This window comes from Hippocampus zosterae, chromosome 13 (assembly GCF_025434085.1).
Source record: "Hippocampus zosterae strain Florida chromosome 13, ASM2543408v3, whole genome shotgun sequence".
Lineage (NCBI taxonomy): Eukaryota > Metazoa > Chordata > Actinopteri > Syngnathiformes > Syngnathidae > Hippocampus > Hippocampus zosterae.
Window position 1 is genome coordinate 11,484,344 of NC_067463.1, and position 16,049 is coordinate 11,500,392.

Consider the following 16,049-nt stretch of genomic DNA (forward strand, 5'->3'; position numbering starts at 1 on the left):
TGGACATGTGCATTCAAAAGCTTAGAGAAGGTCGCATTAAGTTAACCTGTTGAGGTTTGAATGCGTTTTAGGCTCGTCCTTTTTTAAAATCAAATTTGAAATTGGGATTGAGTTGATGCTGTATTCGTTTAAAAAATGTGACATTTGTTCATTCATTACAGCGCCTCAAGTGGACAGTAATATTTAAACGGTCACCACGACTTTCTAACGTAAAAGAATAGTGAAAGCATGATGAAGTGTGAATTTCATATCAAGCGGACAATGTTAACAACTTCAAATGATATTTCATTCTTACTTATGTATAAAAAATGCTGGCCTTTATATGACGGTTCTCACCGATCAAAAAACAGGAAATTCTGTGTTTTCCCATACAACATGAACGCAGCAGCTCGACCAGGCAGGGAGTCCGCATTAGCGTGTACACTTCCGAGTGGTGGATTATCTAGTGATACATGGCGATTGCACTTTAAAAGAGAAGAGATCTTCCCTCCGTCATCGGCCAAAGCACCAACATGGAACACGGTATTTCCAAAACCGGAGACGCTAAACTGGACCAAGCTGTCAACCAATGGCTGCAATATGACAAGGTATGAAGACAGCTGACCTGTTAGCAACCACAGGAATCTAAGATATCCTGTGATTATTCCTGCTGTTCATATAAAGTCTGCTGTATTTTTTACACATTATCGAGATGCAGATATTTTGTGAAGAAACATCTAATGCTGTAAAAAAGTGTACTTTGTGAGGGCGTTACATCCGCCAATGTTCGCTGGTCTTTAGTGTTATACCCTTCTGGCCTTCATGTAATTTGCATTGATTAAACTCTAAATTCTGAACTCATGGGTCGTTGGTGTATTTTACAATAAATTCTAATCGCCAAACTCATGGTGATGACTAATTCGTCCCGAACTGTCCCTGTCTGCACGAGCACAGCAGGGCATCTTGGATAGGTAACTGGATGAACTCTTTCAACCCCCATAAAGGTAAAAAATCAAAAGTGTACTGCACTCATTGACTGGACAGAGCAAGTACAAGAGCTATATAATGAATTCTGCCTTTGCAGAGACATGCTCAGTTACTCGTTATTTATTTTTAGTGGGAGTTTGCTGAGAGGCATGTTATATTTGTATTCTGTTTTTATTACACTTTCATGTTGTTTTTATTGTTTCATCATTATTAATAATTTAATTTTAGTTTTAATATTGTAGTACAAATTGATCACCATTGGTGGCCTTGTGGTTAGCATCACAAGTCTGAGTTGGGTTCGAATCAGGACCCCAGCCAACCTGTGCGATCCTTTGCATGATCTCCCACTGGTTGATAAGATGCGATAAGAAAACCTTTATTTGTCTAACGATGGAGAAATTCCCATGGGCTTTCTCGCCATACTTGGCCTCCTCCCTCATTCAAAATTCTCTGGTGTGAATAAAAGTGTGATCGATTGTATGTGTCCTGGTGACCATTCCAGGGTGTACCTTGTCTGTTGCTGGAAGACAGCTGAGATAGATTCAAGCTCACAATTGAATAAATTAAAAAGGACTATGGAAAATGGATTGATGCATCACCATTTGGTGTTACTCATATGACCGCGAAAAAAAAATACAAATCTCATTGGGAATTAAAGTAAAACGTGCTGCAATTGCACACAACAAGAAAAAAATTATTATCTGCATTTTCCTTTCATCTCCATCCTTCTTGAAAAGCACACTGAGCTGTCCTAGTACAAACAGACTTGGAAGATAGGAATGTTCAATGGATGGTATACACATTGTGTGTAATACGTGTAACGTGCATGCAAGCACTCGGTTAGCACAAGCAGTCATTTATTGCCTCCCAATTTACAAGGAATGTCACTAATAAGGTCACATTGGAAAATGGACGCAGAGTCCCCAGGAGTCAGCACTGACATAAATTGAGTCAGGTCTTGGCTAAAGCTGGAAGCCTGCAACTAACCATTATTTTAATAATCAATAAGTCTGTATTATATTTTTCAATCACTCGATGAATTAAATGAAATAATTGTTTAAAAATGGCCATCCTTTTTCTAAATTACTGGACTTTATTTCAAATTGGCATTGCAGAAAAGTGGCACAAAAGTTTGCTGCGCACGCCAACATTTTGACCCAAACATCACCATTTTGGTTTTACATGTGTGTTTTCAATCCCTAGAATCCAAAGACGGTGTCTGCGGTAGAGAAGCTGCTAAAAGACGGCGCCGTTGAGACGCTAAAGAAATATTTCTCATCCAGGATGGAGTTTGGTACGGCAGGTCTTAGGGCAGCCATGGGCCCCGGCATTGCTTGTATGAATGACCTCACTATCATCCAGACTACACAGGTTTGTTAATGCCTATTGTGCACACACACACACACACACACACACATTGGGGCGGTCCACCTGTTTTGCTACTCCATGTTCTATTTTGTCTGTCTGAAATTCCCAAGGCAGACAGACAAAACATTTTTTTGGTTTGTCTTTATCTGTCTCAAGAACAAATTCCCTTCAAAGGTTTGGTGGAGGATTTGTGAATGAGTTACCTTGTTTTGCAAGAAAGTGTGCCTGTGTTAGGAATCGAGTGAGGAGGAACTGCTTCATTAATAAAGTGCAAATTTTAATTGGAAGATCCATGACTAAAAGGATCTGTTTTATGATTCAGGATGAAGAATTTTATTCTAAAATCATAATTTAAAAGGTGCAAATTTAAAGTGTTCTTTTGTGTGGTCAATAAAAAGCCTTTTCTGTCTATGTGAAGGAATGAGCTGAACATTGATTTGAAGTCAGACTGCCCACTTGTATTCAACTCATTTTTAATTGTTCTCACTCGACAGGGCTTCTGTCGCTACCTGGAGGAAAATTTTGGGAACGTCAAGGAGCGAGGAGTGGTGATCGGCTACGATCACCGAGCCCACCCTCCCAGCGGGGGCAGCAGCAAGCAGTTTGCCCGACTGGCTGCAGCTGTGTTCATCAGCCGAGGGGTTCCTGTGCACCTCTTCTCTGTCATCACGCCTACTCCCTTTGTGGTAATGTGCCCTTTCATTCTCACTTTTTACAACTGCTTAAATGACTTCATCGCCAACATGTCACAGTAGAGCACAGTCAAGCACACTTCCGGTACGTGATAACTGGGGCAAAAGTAAGCAAGGTCAAATTCCATTCGCAAAGCACACTTTTGACTACACATGACAGAACATCCAATATAGCTGATCGGCTTGGCTTTGCGCGCCCCTTAACGTTATGTTTTGAATGCATCCACTGAGATGTTTAATCCAGTTTGAGAAAACGAGGCTAATCTTTGCTGGTGTTATTTTTTTTTTCTAGCCTTTCACAGTTTCACACCTCAATCTTTGTGCTGGTATTATGGTGACTGCCTCACACAACCCCAAACAAGACAATGGCTACAAGGTAACACTGCATTTAAACGTATTTGTTTTTATTTTAAGAATGTGCTCATTTTAGAACTGTTTCCTGTAATTTAGGTGTACTGGGCCAACGGTGCCCAGATTGTGTCCCCTCATGACAAAGGCATCGCCAAAGCCATCGAGGAAAATCTGGAACCTTGGTCAGAGTCCTGGAATACGGAGAGTGCCCTGAAGAGCCCCTTGCTCAAAGACCCCTATCAGGACATCCACATAAACTACTTCAAGGCCATTCAGAAACACTGCCTTCACAGGTAGTCGCATAAATAGCAAACAAGTGGACTATTTTTTTTAATACCGAAAGCAAAGAATTGTCCACATTAAAATGCATCCATCCATTTTCTAATCCGCTTATCGTCACGAGAGTTGCGGGTGTGCTGGAGCCTCTCCAAGCTGTCTTCAGGCAATAGGCGGAGTACACTCTGAAGTGGTTGCCAGCCAATCGCAGGGCACACATGGACGAATAACCATTTGCGCTAACAGTCACACCAAGGGTTAATTTAGAATGTTCCATCAGCTGACTATACATGTTTTAGGAACGTGGGAGGAACCAGAGTACCCGGACAAAACCCAGGCAGGCACAGGGAGAACATGCAAACTCCACACAGGAAGGCCTAGTGGAGTGGGAGTGGGAATCGAACCCTGCTCCTCTGCACTGCATGTGGGGTGGACTTGCTAACCAGTCGACCACCACGCTGCCCGTTAAAACGCATTTCATATTAAAATGATATCACACAAATGAAGAATTAGTACCATCATGTTAAATGTACATGCCATTCATGAAGAATGCCAAAATGCAGAGCTTTTTGTCTTATTGTCTTTACTTTTCAGCTCCTAACCCCAGACACACTTTTCTTTAGATCAGGCAAGATTTTAAAAGGATCTGAATTAAGCTTTGTAATGTAGAAAATATAGTTATAGTCACAACACAAAATAGTAAACACAACGGTAAATCTTAAACCCTCTTGTTTTTTGGTATATTTTTAAGTACCCGTCTTCATGTTGTGGATATAGCCTGTTTTGCACATGAAACCTCCATATACTAAAGTATGCTAACACCTACCTGTATCCAAAATATGTTGTTTCCATATGCAAGGTATGCATTATTACATTGTTAAAACGCAATCACATTCAAAGTAGTGGGTGTGTGCCTTTTTTTTTCCTTCCAGGGAATTAAACAAGACTTCTGAGGTGAAAATTGTACACACATCAGTGCACGGCGTTGGCCACACCTTTGTGCAGTCAGCTTTCAAGGCCTTTGACCTTCACCCACCGTACGCCGTGGCGGAACAGAAAGACCCGGACCCAGAGTTCCCTACTGTGAAATACCCCAATCCAGAGGAGGGGGAGGGAGTTCTGGTATGCACAGAACAGTCACCCAAGAACGTGGATTATCCTGTTGTGTCGGTGCTGTGAAATTGTATATGTGCTTTGCAGACCCTTTCCTTTTCTTTGGCTGAGACGGAGCGGGCCACTTTGGTGTTGGCCAATGACCCGGATGCTGATCGGCTGGCTGTTGCTGAAAGGCAGGAAAGGTGTGTTTATATGCGTACATGACGACTCAGGAAAAAAATTATATTTATTTATTTTTAACATTACAGTATATAAAGAGCGTTTGTCTTTGACTGGCAACCATTTCAAGGCATGCCTTGCCGAAGTCTACTAGGATCTGCACACAGGATAAGTGGTATTGAAAATGGGTGGATTTATATGTAGAAGTAAACATTTACAGATACAGTTCACCTATTGGTATTGCTATGAGTACACGGCATATGCATGGATTTTCTTTTTGGAGGTTAAATTAATTTGGAAATGTCATTTATGTAGTTTGGACAATGTCTTTACTGTGGACATCATCAGAAAGGTAGAAATGTTTTGGCCATACAGTGTACATTGTATTCTTCCTGTCTGCTAGTGGACAGTGGCGAGTGTTTAGCGGTAACGAGCTGGGAGCGTTACTGGGCTGGTGGATATTCCACTGTTGGAAAGAGCAAACCCCCGATGCTGGTGCTGTGAAAAACGTCTACATGTTGGCCAGCACTGTTTCATCCAAGATTCTGCGTGCCATCGCCCTCAAGGAAGGCTTTCACTTTGAGGTAACGGATACGCATCTCAAAAATGCCATTTTTGGCATGATCTTTCACTTGGAAATACTGGTTTAATTTAGAGCGACTTTCAAATAGGAAACATTGACAGGGTTCAAATGGATGGGAAACCGAGCACGAGACCTTTTGGATCGAGGCAAGACTGTTCTGTTTGCCTTTGAGGAGGCCATCGGTAAACGCACACGCTCACACTCACACTCTTAGCTGAACAGCATATATTGCCAAACTACGGAAAACAGAAACTGACCAAACCAGAAGGGTTCCAGTTTCTTTGTGGATATTTTTACTTTGATTACTGAGAATCTATGAGAACATAAAGAAAAAAAACAGTTTTTTAAAGAAAAAAAACTTTATTAGTCTCACAATGGAGAAATTCCCAATTCACAGCAGCAAAGTTATGAAAGTAAGAAGTAGAACAACAAAATATAGGAGCTGCTGGAAAGGCAGCCACTCTCGCGGCACCATTTTGAAGTCAAAATAACAAAAATAACACAAGACAACACATAGGACACAGACAGTCGTTCAATCTTCACCAATTTTCTGCATACACTTTGTTGTCTGAAGCAGTTCTGGATGTAAGAGGAGAGGATCAAAGTGTCCTTTCTCCAGTGGATCAGAGATGTCATTTTAGCACTCTTATCAAGTATTTTATTGATGTTGTGACACTAAGTTAATAATGACTTTGGCAATCAACCTATTGAGGTAATGATATAATACAGGGGATCTCCTGATTCGGTCTTTGTGGTGTTCAATTCCAGTAATCCTGATTATGCTTCTGATGTCACAAGCTAGTTTTATTTGTGACCTCACAAATGTCCATGTGATTTAGATTTAGTACAGCTTCCTGTTGATTTTCTTTCACAAGACCTAAAACGAGCTGCCAGTCGTTACAAATCACTGACAGACATTTGAATTGGGAAGTCCTCCTTTGAGAGCCAATTGTGTCACTTCACACATGATGATGGTTGCCAGTAAAAAAAAAAAGGGGGGGGGGGACAACACACTATGTTCTATCTACCAGCGATTCTGAATAGGAATAGCAGTATCGACAATGGATGGCTCAGCTTTTGTCATTAGTGTATACCAGCAGAATGACTTTCAGAACCTGATCAAACTGAATATGGCTGTTACAGCACATTGCTCTATCCTGTTTATTGTGTTGAAAGTCAAAGCAGCACCAGTCATCAAATTGCATTGCACGTTGTGTGTGCGTGCATGCGTGTTGCAGGGTACATGTGCAGTCCCTCAGTGTTGGACAAAGACGGAGTGAGCGCTGCTGCGATAGCAGGAGAGATGGTTTCCTACCTGGCTGCTAAACAGAAGAGTCTTTCTCAGCAACTCACAGCCATCTATGAAGAGTAAGATTGCTCAGTTAGACATTGAATATTATCCCCGCCAAGCACTTTGCACTGCTGCCAAAGTAGCTTAACTAGAAACCTCATCCATTTTCAGTGGAGTGGATTTATCAATAGCAAACAAGCAACGTTAAAAAAATAAATGCATAAAAATGAAAGTTTCCAACTTTGGCACGTAAATAAATATGTAATTGTTTTCAGCTTTGCAAAAGTAATTCTGTCATTTATTTAACCCAATACCGCTTGAAGACATGTGGCCTGTCAATGTGACATTAGGACTGCAAGCTGCTACAGCGACTCTACTCTCTCTCTCTCTCTCTCTCTCTCTCTCTCTCTCTCTCTCTCTCTCGCAACCTCTCTCTCTCAGGTATGGTTACCACCTCAGTAAGAACTCCTACTTCATATGCCATGACCAAGCTGTGATCCGCAGCTTGTTTGAGCGCCTGCGGAATTTCGGAAGCGGCGGCAAGGACTCCTACCCGAGTAAATGTGGTCCCTTCTCTATCACTGCTGTCCGCGACTTGACCACCGGCTACGACAGCAACCAGCCTGATAACAAGGCTGTACGTATCAACTTTGTTTATTCTTATCTTTTTTTCTTTTTTTTAAACACGCTATTTGAGGTAATAGATGCTTGTTTGTTTAAAAAATGCAGGTAAAAGCATCATCACAAAATGTGGAAAAAAAAACTCGAGGCTGCTGAGACCTCGGACAATGCCTCACCTCAAACCTTTCTAGACAATTACTTTGGCAACTGAATTTTACACACCAGTGTTTCCCCAAATTTAATAAGCCGAGGAAAAAAATTTAACGGCACAACACCAAGGAAAAATGTCAAAAATGAATATCGTGTGGCACAGTGGTTGACTGCTTAGCACGTCGGTCGACTGGTTTGCACGTCCATCTCACAGTGCTGAGGTGTAGGGTTCGATTCCGGCCCTTCCTGTGTGGAGTTTGCATGTTCTCACCATGCCTGTGTGGGTTTTCTCTGGGTAATTCGTTTTTTTTTTAACATTTTTAAAACATGCGTGATAGATTAATGGAACCCTCTCAATTGTCACGAGGTGTGGTTGTGATCGCGAATGCTTGTTTGTCTATACTGTATGTGCCTCGCGATTGGCTGGCAACCAATTCAGGGTTTCCCCCCCCCCGCCTACTGCCTGAAGACAGCTGGGATAGCCTCCAGCACGCCCGCGACCTTTGTGAGGATAAGCGCATTAGAAAATGAATGGATGGAAGAATATCTTGAAATTAGAATGGTCTCCTCTCAATTGTCTGTACAAATTTATGTACAAGCTTTTATTCTGTTCTGTGAATGGTAACAGCTTGATGCACTGGTTAATTTTACTTTCTATCATCTAGTAATGGAGGAGCGTGTCATTGTTCTGCTTGTCACTATATGTTGCTGGCATTCTACAGGGACAAAGACACATTTGTAATAATTTTTTTTTTCGTTTTCTGACCAATTAAGTAAAATTAGATAATGTTCCGACAGCACATCAGAGGATCTCTCAACAGGTGTTTGATTCCTGGATTCACCAAAACATTTCCTGGTTCAATTAAAAAATAATAATATTGTTTTATTATTAAACAGTCCTCTTCCACTTGCTTTTCATCTTTTGACGGCATGAGACAAAGACAACACCTAACAAACGATCAGCAGTATTTCATCATTGCAAGTATTCCAAGCAGATGTTTTCAGAGGGAAGTAGCCGCTGAGCTTAGTGTCACAGTGTCACCAGCAGAGTCACAGGAAGACAAAATACCAGTACACGAATATCGGCCACCTCACATCCTCTACTACGTGTAGTTGCGTAAATGCCTTTCTTTTCTAAAAATGGGTTCATTCCTCATCCTTAATCCTTTATTCTCTGCCCCATTGTCTGGTCCCCAGATTCTTCCCACCTCCCGTTCCAGTCAGATGATCACATTCACTTTCTCCAACGGGGGCGTGGCCACCATGAGAACCAGCGGCACCGAACCCAAAATCAAATATTACACCGAGCTGTGTGCAGCCCCTGGTAACAGGTACAAAAAGTACAATCACACCCGACTAATGTCAGAGAAATTTGCTCATTCTGGCATAATGACATAATCTGTTGACAGTGATTTGGAGCACCTGAAGAAGGAACTGGACCAGCTAGTTGAGGCCATCATTGAAAACTTCTTGGAGCCACTGAAGAACAAACTGCAACCAAAGCCAGAATAGAACTGATGTGTTCAATCACATAATGTTATTATGTCTGTCTTGATTACAAATTTGGCGTCACACAGACCAGAGGACCAGAAGCGACGAGAACGACATTCCTTATGACTTGAATCGCACCTAAAGCTACATTATCTTTCAAAGATTTTTAAGTTGGCCATTTTTTAACAGACTTGGGATTCTTTATGTTCTTAATTGAAATGGGCTCTGGAGCGTTTTGGTCGGTCGTTCAACTGTCTTGATGCACACCGTACATTTTCAGCTGTTACGATGTGTCGTGAAGTTATTGGGACTTCTTTCACATGAACAGATAGCCTTTCCTGTTTTCTCTGTGTACTGTGGTAGTAAACCTATTTTATTCCGTTGATCCTGATATTTTTTGTATTTAAATTTTTAATGTATTTTTTCTTTAACACGCTTAGTAATAGTGTTGATAGTAATGGTATTGACGTTATCCAATAGTCTACATTATAAATATTTCACATGCAGATAGTTCACCTTTCTCTTTTTTTTAAAGAGGCATGCAAATACATCATGAGTTCCAACCACTGTCATGAAATTTCATCAGTTGGCCAGCGAGAAACGATCAAATGAAGACATCGGTCATCATACGTCGTAATTAATTATTACTTTTTTGCGTTCATCAAAACTTCATGATCAAAAAGGATAGTTAGGTGTACTTTCTGTATAATGTATCGCGTTGTATACACTTGACTTGGGTATCCGTGGGCGTGCCCCGAGTATTGTGCACGCAGTCTCCACGCAGTCGTCATGTGTCCTGGCCTGGTGGTTTGTGGAGACAGAGAGGAACCTAAATTTAACTCAACTAATCACCACGACACAACACCAACCCCACCGTCTCCTTCTGGTTCGTTTACGCGGTTGTGTTCACGGGGTCACGAATTCCGCGGGATCTCTGGACTCGACCCGGCTTTCTTCCGCGTCAAAATATAAACAAGTAAGGAGATCGGAGAAAGAGATTTGCACATTTCCTAATGTTTTTTTTGTTTGTTCGATATTGTTTAAAACGTGTTATTCGCAAGGCGACGATTCGATGGGTAATATAAAGTTATGGTACCACAAGTGTACTACTAAATAGCATCTTTTTGATGGGTTCTTGACAGTTATGCCACAAAAGATTTTACTGTGGACATCATGATGCTGTCCTATATGATTTCATAATTACAGAATGGTTGTTTCTCCGAGTCAATTCATGAGGGAATTGTAGATATTCTGCCATGTTTTGTCAATGTTGAAGGGGAGATCGACCTTCATTTGTTTCTAAATAAGATCCCGGCATTCGTGCGTGCGTGCCCTTGTCACGGTGTTAAGTGCAAACAACACCAGGTGATCATTTCAGCACACCCTCTGAATGACCACCCGTCAACCCCCTGCGCTTTCGAATACTGTCAAGGGCAGCAAATTGGAAAATATTTATGGGGGCACCCTGTGAATTGTGGAAAATTTGCTGCTTGCTGGGTATTTGAAAATAATTTTCTGTTATAATTTGCCAGCTGATTTGAATTTGATTAATTGTTCTCTGCGCTCCTTTAAAGTGTCATTTCTCCCTATTTTACTTTGCAGAAAGAAACATGAATGGACTTTATTTTGAAGTGAAACCCACAAGGAATATCTCCCGTGGGGTTCATTTATCTTCTGAGTACAATCCATCCATTTCTTCTGAGACGACTTGTGACGATATGATGGAGGAGGCAGTGGAGGAAGCGCAGTACAAACTGACATTAATCGGCTCTCTCCCGGTCCATCGTATGACCACCATGGCGATGCTACCCTGGGTGGTGGCCAACATTAGCAGGTCACAGGAGCCCGGTCCAACTGTGTCGCTACGCGTGTCGCCGTCGTGGGTGCGATGTGTTTGTGTGCGGACCGAAGGGCTGCTCTGGGACCCCCTGACGCACACTGTGCTGTTTGAGTGCCCACCCCACCAGTTGACCAAGCTCATTCACAATAGCCAGGAGCCCAGCAGTTTTGGATGCCTGCTCAGAGATGCTCCATCCTGTGCCTGTTACGTGTTCAAGTGTCAGGACAGCAACAAGGTACATGTATGTGTAGCTGTACAGTGAAAAAAAAGACTGACTGTTTACATCTGTTCGCTGTAAAGCTCACCAAATGTGTTATCTTTTTTGGTGCTCTTTCTGGAGTACCATGAATTACCGCCAATCCAATTGCTCAAATGAACAAACAACAGAGGAGGAGTTTAAAACACTCAGTGAGAGGTTTGTCCAATCTTATTTAAACTGAAACAAACCTCAGAACTGAGGTACACGTCAAACATTCATTCACCCTGCTGAATTCTTCCATCTCTTTAAAATACATTATTCATTCATTCATTCATTCATTTTCCGAGCCACTTGATCCTCACTAGGGTCTCAGGGGTGCTGGAGCCTATCCCAGCTGTCTTCGGGCAGTAGGCGGGGGACACCCTGAATCGGTTGCCAGCCAATCGCAGGGCACACATAGACGAACAACCATCCATGCTCACACTCACACCTAGGGACAATTTAGAGTGTTCAATCAGCCTGCCATGCATATTTTTGGAATGTGGGAGGAAACCGGAGCACCCGGAGAAAACCCACGCAGGCCCGGGGAGAACATGCAAACTCCACACAGGGAGGCCGGAGCTGGAATCGAACCCGGTACCTCTGCACTGTGAAGCCGACGTGCTAACCACTGGACTACCGGGCCGCCCTAAAATACATTAAAATAATATTATTTCAAAATAACAACTTTGAAATTTTGTCAAATACTCAGAGTGAAAATTCAGTACTCGTAGTTTATGTGCAATATTGTATTAAGTATGCCTATGATACGTAACAATGAGGTAGCATGCAGCCAGCATGAACATTACCTGTGTGGTGCACTGTAAACATGGCACTGTGTATACCTAAACAGTATCATTAGAGTACGAACGTTTTTTGTCTTTGGAATGCTTCATATCAACTTTACCATAACTGAATACACTAACACAACATTTTTTAAATAAAACAACCACATAGTGATTAAAGTGTAGGTATTCATCTTGGATATAAGTGATTTCACGAAACTATGACATACTATTTAAGAATTACAGTACTCCCGTTATATGCAAAGTACCCCCATGTGGTATTCCACAGGTGTCTATTCTCAGAGCCCCCTATTTTAATCTATAAAAAAATGTTATGTCCTCCCTGTGCTTGCATGGGATTTCTCTGGCAGCTAGGTGTCCTTCTACATTCCACAAACATGCTTCTGAGGTAAACCAAAGACTCTAACCATCTGTAAAGTGCGGTTACTTTTTGCCAATGTTCCTTGCAATTGACTGTCAACGCGTTCAAGTGTGTACTCCCAATAAGTGTCACAATACTGGCTACTTAGTACAAAGTAGGAGAGGAATAGTAGTTAGGAATACTCTTGGCCTTATCTTGCTATACGATCTTAACACAGGCTGCGTATTGTTTTGATATTTGTCTTGGGTTTGTGGGGTTTTCGTGTTTAGTACAAGCTCAGAACAACTTGTACCAAGCAGGATGCCCAACTATGTTACTATGGAGACTATTTCCTGTGGCTCTGCGGCTTTTGTGATGTTTGTTGTACAGTTTGGTAGTGTGTGGGTGTCTGGTGGGAGAAGGGGGGAGGGCTGACCACCTGTCACACTACTCTGTCACTGACATTGGTTTTGATCACACTCACACACAGAGGTTTCTGTGGTCCCTGGGTGCAGCTGTTAGGCTTTGAACTCTTACCTAAAATGTAATCAGCAGCAAGTACCAATGTCACATTAAAAAATGCACACACTCAGACCTATAAACATATTTACAAAGAAATAATGAGCCAAAAGAAGGCTCCAATCCTGCGACCCCCAAGTGACCTTTTCACCGGGATGTCACACTAACGTCCTTTGTCGGGACCAGATGTTGATCGAGCTGCAAGACTGTATCAGGGTCCTTCGGTGACCTGTGCTCCTGCTGATGGCATCTTGCTTTATATGTCTGTAAACCATTTCTTTGCCTTTATGTTTGTTTCCCCTGGATGTTGTGTTTGTATGTTCTGAGTAACACCTGGGAATTTAAATAACGACACAGAGCTGTTCTGTAAATTGTGGCATTCAGGGAAGATGTATTTTTTTTTGGGTGCTGGCATTGCTAGCTACCTTACTGCAAGCTGTTGTAGTAGAACAAAGGTGCTCAGTTGTTAGAAGTGAAGAAGAGGCAACGTTACAACACTAAATTGAGTACTACACAGTTCTCAGCTTTTGCATGTTTTGAATTATCTTCATACAAGTTTCACTCATGTTTATCTACCTAGCTGAAATTGAATTGTTGATCTTATTTTTCCTTGTGCCCATTACTGACACCTTGTAAGGTGACATCACAAACATTGAAAAAAAAACGCAGACACAAACTTTTTATGTAAATTACCCCTTTCGATGCTGACTGAGCTGAGGTTTTACTGTGACGGTTAGTGGTGCATTTGTAATTTTTGGTTTGTGTTCAATTTTTGAAATTACTATTAAAGTAACCACTAGATGTCACTATTGCTATTACTCCATGTACAGCACATTGTATGCAGCGATGGCTGTTTGGAAGTGCTCTATATATACTGTTGACTTGACTATAATAATAATAATAATAATACATTTTATTTATAAGCGCCTTTCAAGACACTATGACCTGTTGTTTGCCGGGATTTGTTTTTATTTCAATTCCATTTGCAGTATGCAGTATTAATCTGACGAACAAATTGATTTCGTTTTCTTAAGTACACATTGGTGTTGATCGTATATGTTTTCCCGTTATTTATTTTTTTCATTCCATTTGTCAAGAGGATAATAACAACTGTCTACTAAATAGATTATGGTCTCTTATCACAACAATCAGAAATCAGTAAATCCATCAGACATCTGTTTCATTGTTGTACAGTATAAGATTTGATGGATGCTGATTAACTAAACAGTTCTTAAATATACTTTTGGGATTAAAAATCTGTTGTCTGTCTCTTATCTGAATGTTTACATTATCTTAAACAAAGTTGTTACTGGTGTAACCTGTTTTTTGACTATTTTGTGTGGATTTTTACAGTGCGGGTCAAAATGACCCACAACATAATCAATGTGATTTTTTTTCAACATAATATGAGGGTGAAGTGAGAGGTAGCGGTTCGGAAAAAAATGCATGCATGGATAGAGGGATTATTTTATATCACGCAAACATTATTTTTGTGTGATTTAGAATTATTTATCCGCCATCCATTATACTGCTTGTCCTCATTTGAGTTGTTGAGCCGGACCGTATCTCAGATGATTTTTGTGCAAGAAATTGGGTACATGCTTGACTGGTTGCCAGTCCACTGATAGGTACATGTTAAAAAAAAACACAACACTCAAATTCAGGTGGACAATATCGAGCCTACAATTAACCCAAAGTTCATATGAGTGCAATATGCCAACTCCGCGCAGGAAAACTGGATTGAGGCCAACTTTGTCCAACTCAAAGAAGGCAAAGATAATAAAACTGTTATTTTTATATTGCAAATGGGGGACTCCAAAAACAGACACTTGTGTAACTCCAATGCCAGTCCTTTAAATTTGTGAAATCAATTCAATTAAAACTGAACAACCAACCCTCACTCTTAAAAATGCGTATAAAAAGTGTTAAATAAAATAAAATGTATAAACTAGTTAGGCATAATATAACTGCAAACCGTTGGACGGTTGTAAATACTGTACTGTATATCCCAGGTGGTTTGTTCCTCTGATTGGGTGTGTTCCACACAGGAAATGTTTTATATTTATTGCCCAGTGTAACGGTGCAATTACTTCTGCCGGCAACCGCCCACTGGAGATTTGAGTGAGGGTCTTTCCTTATTGGTGGATTTAGCCGCATTATTTTTTTGTGATACCAGGAATGAAGACGGAAGAAACTCCGCTTCATGTACAAAACAAACACACCACCCGTGTCACGTGCGAGGGAGAATGTGTAAAAAACGACTCGGTGGTCTTACTTTGGAAGGTAAAAAACGGATGTTTCGCTGACAGTTGTTGGCAATTTGACGCTAAATCTCTGGCTCCTCGGAGTTTCGGAGTGAGATTAATTTTGCAATGAAATAATTTTGGAGCAGGGTTTTTTTTTGTTTTTGAACAATTTAACAACATTCACCGTGTATACCGAGTTTATGGCTGATGGGATGAAAGCGCGACTCCAGCGATTCAACCTGTTCAACACCAAGCAGGGACCCAAAGATGTAAGTCGAGCTCTGGGAAGTTTTCCTGAACTTTTTGGCACAGGGAGAAGTGGACTGTTTAGGCTAACAGTAGCCGACGCCGCTTCTGCTCTTTGAGAGTGGCATACTGTCGCACTTGGACATTTATGTCGAGTTTATGGCCGTTTATGTTTAATAGTAAACCGCACTAATTACACAACGTTGTGGAGTGACTACCGAATGGTCACCACCTGCCGTGTAATATTGAATATTGTTTTCATTTTGAATAGTAGCATGATAGCTAACGTAATCACTTGACTTTAGCATCATCGAGCTCAAGTCTATCTATCAACAAATAGAACTCAACTCAATTTTAAAAGTACTTATAAGAGCAAGAATCTTTCAGTGAATTAATTTCCAATGTCCGTTTTGATAACTTGGCACAACGGACACCCAAATTGATAATCCTCTTTTAATTAACACTAATTATGCTGAGATTAATTGTAGTTTTTTAATCACTTGAGCGATAGACTAGCTTGATAAACTGAACCCTCTGTGAAGGTTCCCTGGTTCAAATTCCTACTTGTCTTTGCTGTCCCTGTTTTTTCCATCTTATAGGTCCCAACAAGTTTAATTGATTTAGATGTTATCAGACTTGAAATCTCTCTATGTAATCTTTTTATGTCATGGATATGGATAGTGAGCCTACTACTTGGTGTGGCATATGTACTGGATGTGGTTAGGACAGCCAAAGATCCAGTCAACCCAT

At 41.1% G+C, this 16,049-nt stretch overlaps 2 protein-coding genes and 1 long non-coding RNA gene across 8 annotated transcripts in view; all 3 read left to right on the forward strand.

The window, feature by feature from the left end:
* The first annotated feature begins 363 nt into the window (after positions 1 to 363).
* pgm2 (phosphoglucomutase 2) lies at positions 364 to 9,449 on the forward strand. Of its 2 annotated transcripts, none has more exons than XM_052084253.1 (13): positions 364 to 587; positions 2,170 to 2,337; positions 2,829 to 3,020; positions 3,319 to 3,402; positions 3,477 to 3,670; positions 4,586 to 4,775; positions 4,854 to 4,951; positions 5,332 to 5,512; positions 5,600 to 5,693; positions 6,750 to 6,879; positions 7,244 to 7,439; positions 8,771 to 8,904; positions 8,983 to 9,449. In XM_052084253.1, exons 1-13 carry the CDS (start codon positions 513 to 515, stop codon positions 9,083 to 9,085), a joined length of 1,839 nt encoding a protein of 612 aa, XP_051940213.1. In that variant the 5' UTR covers positions 364 to 512; the 3' UTR covers positions 9,086 to 9,449. The 2 variants fall into 2 exon arrangements, with proteins under 2 accessions (XP_051940213.1, XP_051940212.1); XM_052084252.1 differs by having other exon boundaries at positions 426 to 587; positions 2,250 to 2,337.
* LOC127613301 (uncharacterized) lies at positions 5,700 to 6,508 on the forward strand. Its single transcript, XR_007966145.1, has 2 exons — positions 5,700 to 5,850; positions 6,139 to 6,508. It is a non-coding gene; the product is annotated as an uncharacterized LOC127613301 (long non-coding RNA).
* A 383-nt stretch (positions 9,450 to 9,832) lies between the features above and the next one.
* The window catches only part of tbc1d1 (TBC1 (tre-2/USP6, BUB2, cdc16) domain family, member 1), a 39,922-nt gene continuing 33,705 nt past the window's right edge, over positions 9,833 to 16,049 (forward strand). The window contains exons 1-2 of one of the 5 annotated variants that reach the window (XM_052084236.1): positions 9,833 to 10,040; positions 10,667 to 11,139. In XM_052084236.1, coding sequence (XP_051940196.1) covers positions 10,675 to 11,139 — 465 coding nt within the window. In that variant the 5' untranslated portion in view covers positions 9,833 to 10,040; positions 10,667 to 10,674. Of the gene's footprint in view, positions 10,041 to 10,666; positions 11,140 to 15,044; positions 15,323 to 16,049 lie in introns of those variants that run through there. The other 4 variants (XM_052084237.1, XM_052084238.1, XM_052084239.1 and 1 more) reach the window with 4 other exon arrangements.

Excerpts from the sequence above, each read along its gene's own strand:
- pgm2 (XM_052084253.1), top strand. The coding sequence starts at position 513 with ATGGAACACGGTATTTCCAAAACCGGAGACGCTAAACTGGACCAAGCT. Across the intron at positions 5,694-6,749 it reads TGCCTTTGAGGAGGCCATCG|GGTACATGTGCAGTCCCTCA; the intron begins GTAAACGCACAC and ends TGCGTGTTGCAG. Across the intron at positions 7,440-8,770 it reads ACCAGCCTGATAACAAGGCT|ATTCTTCCCACCTCCCGTTC; the intron begins GTACGTATCAAC and ends TCTGGTCCCCAG.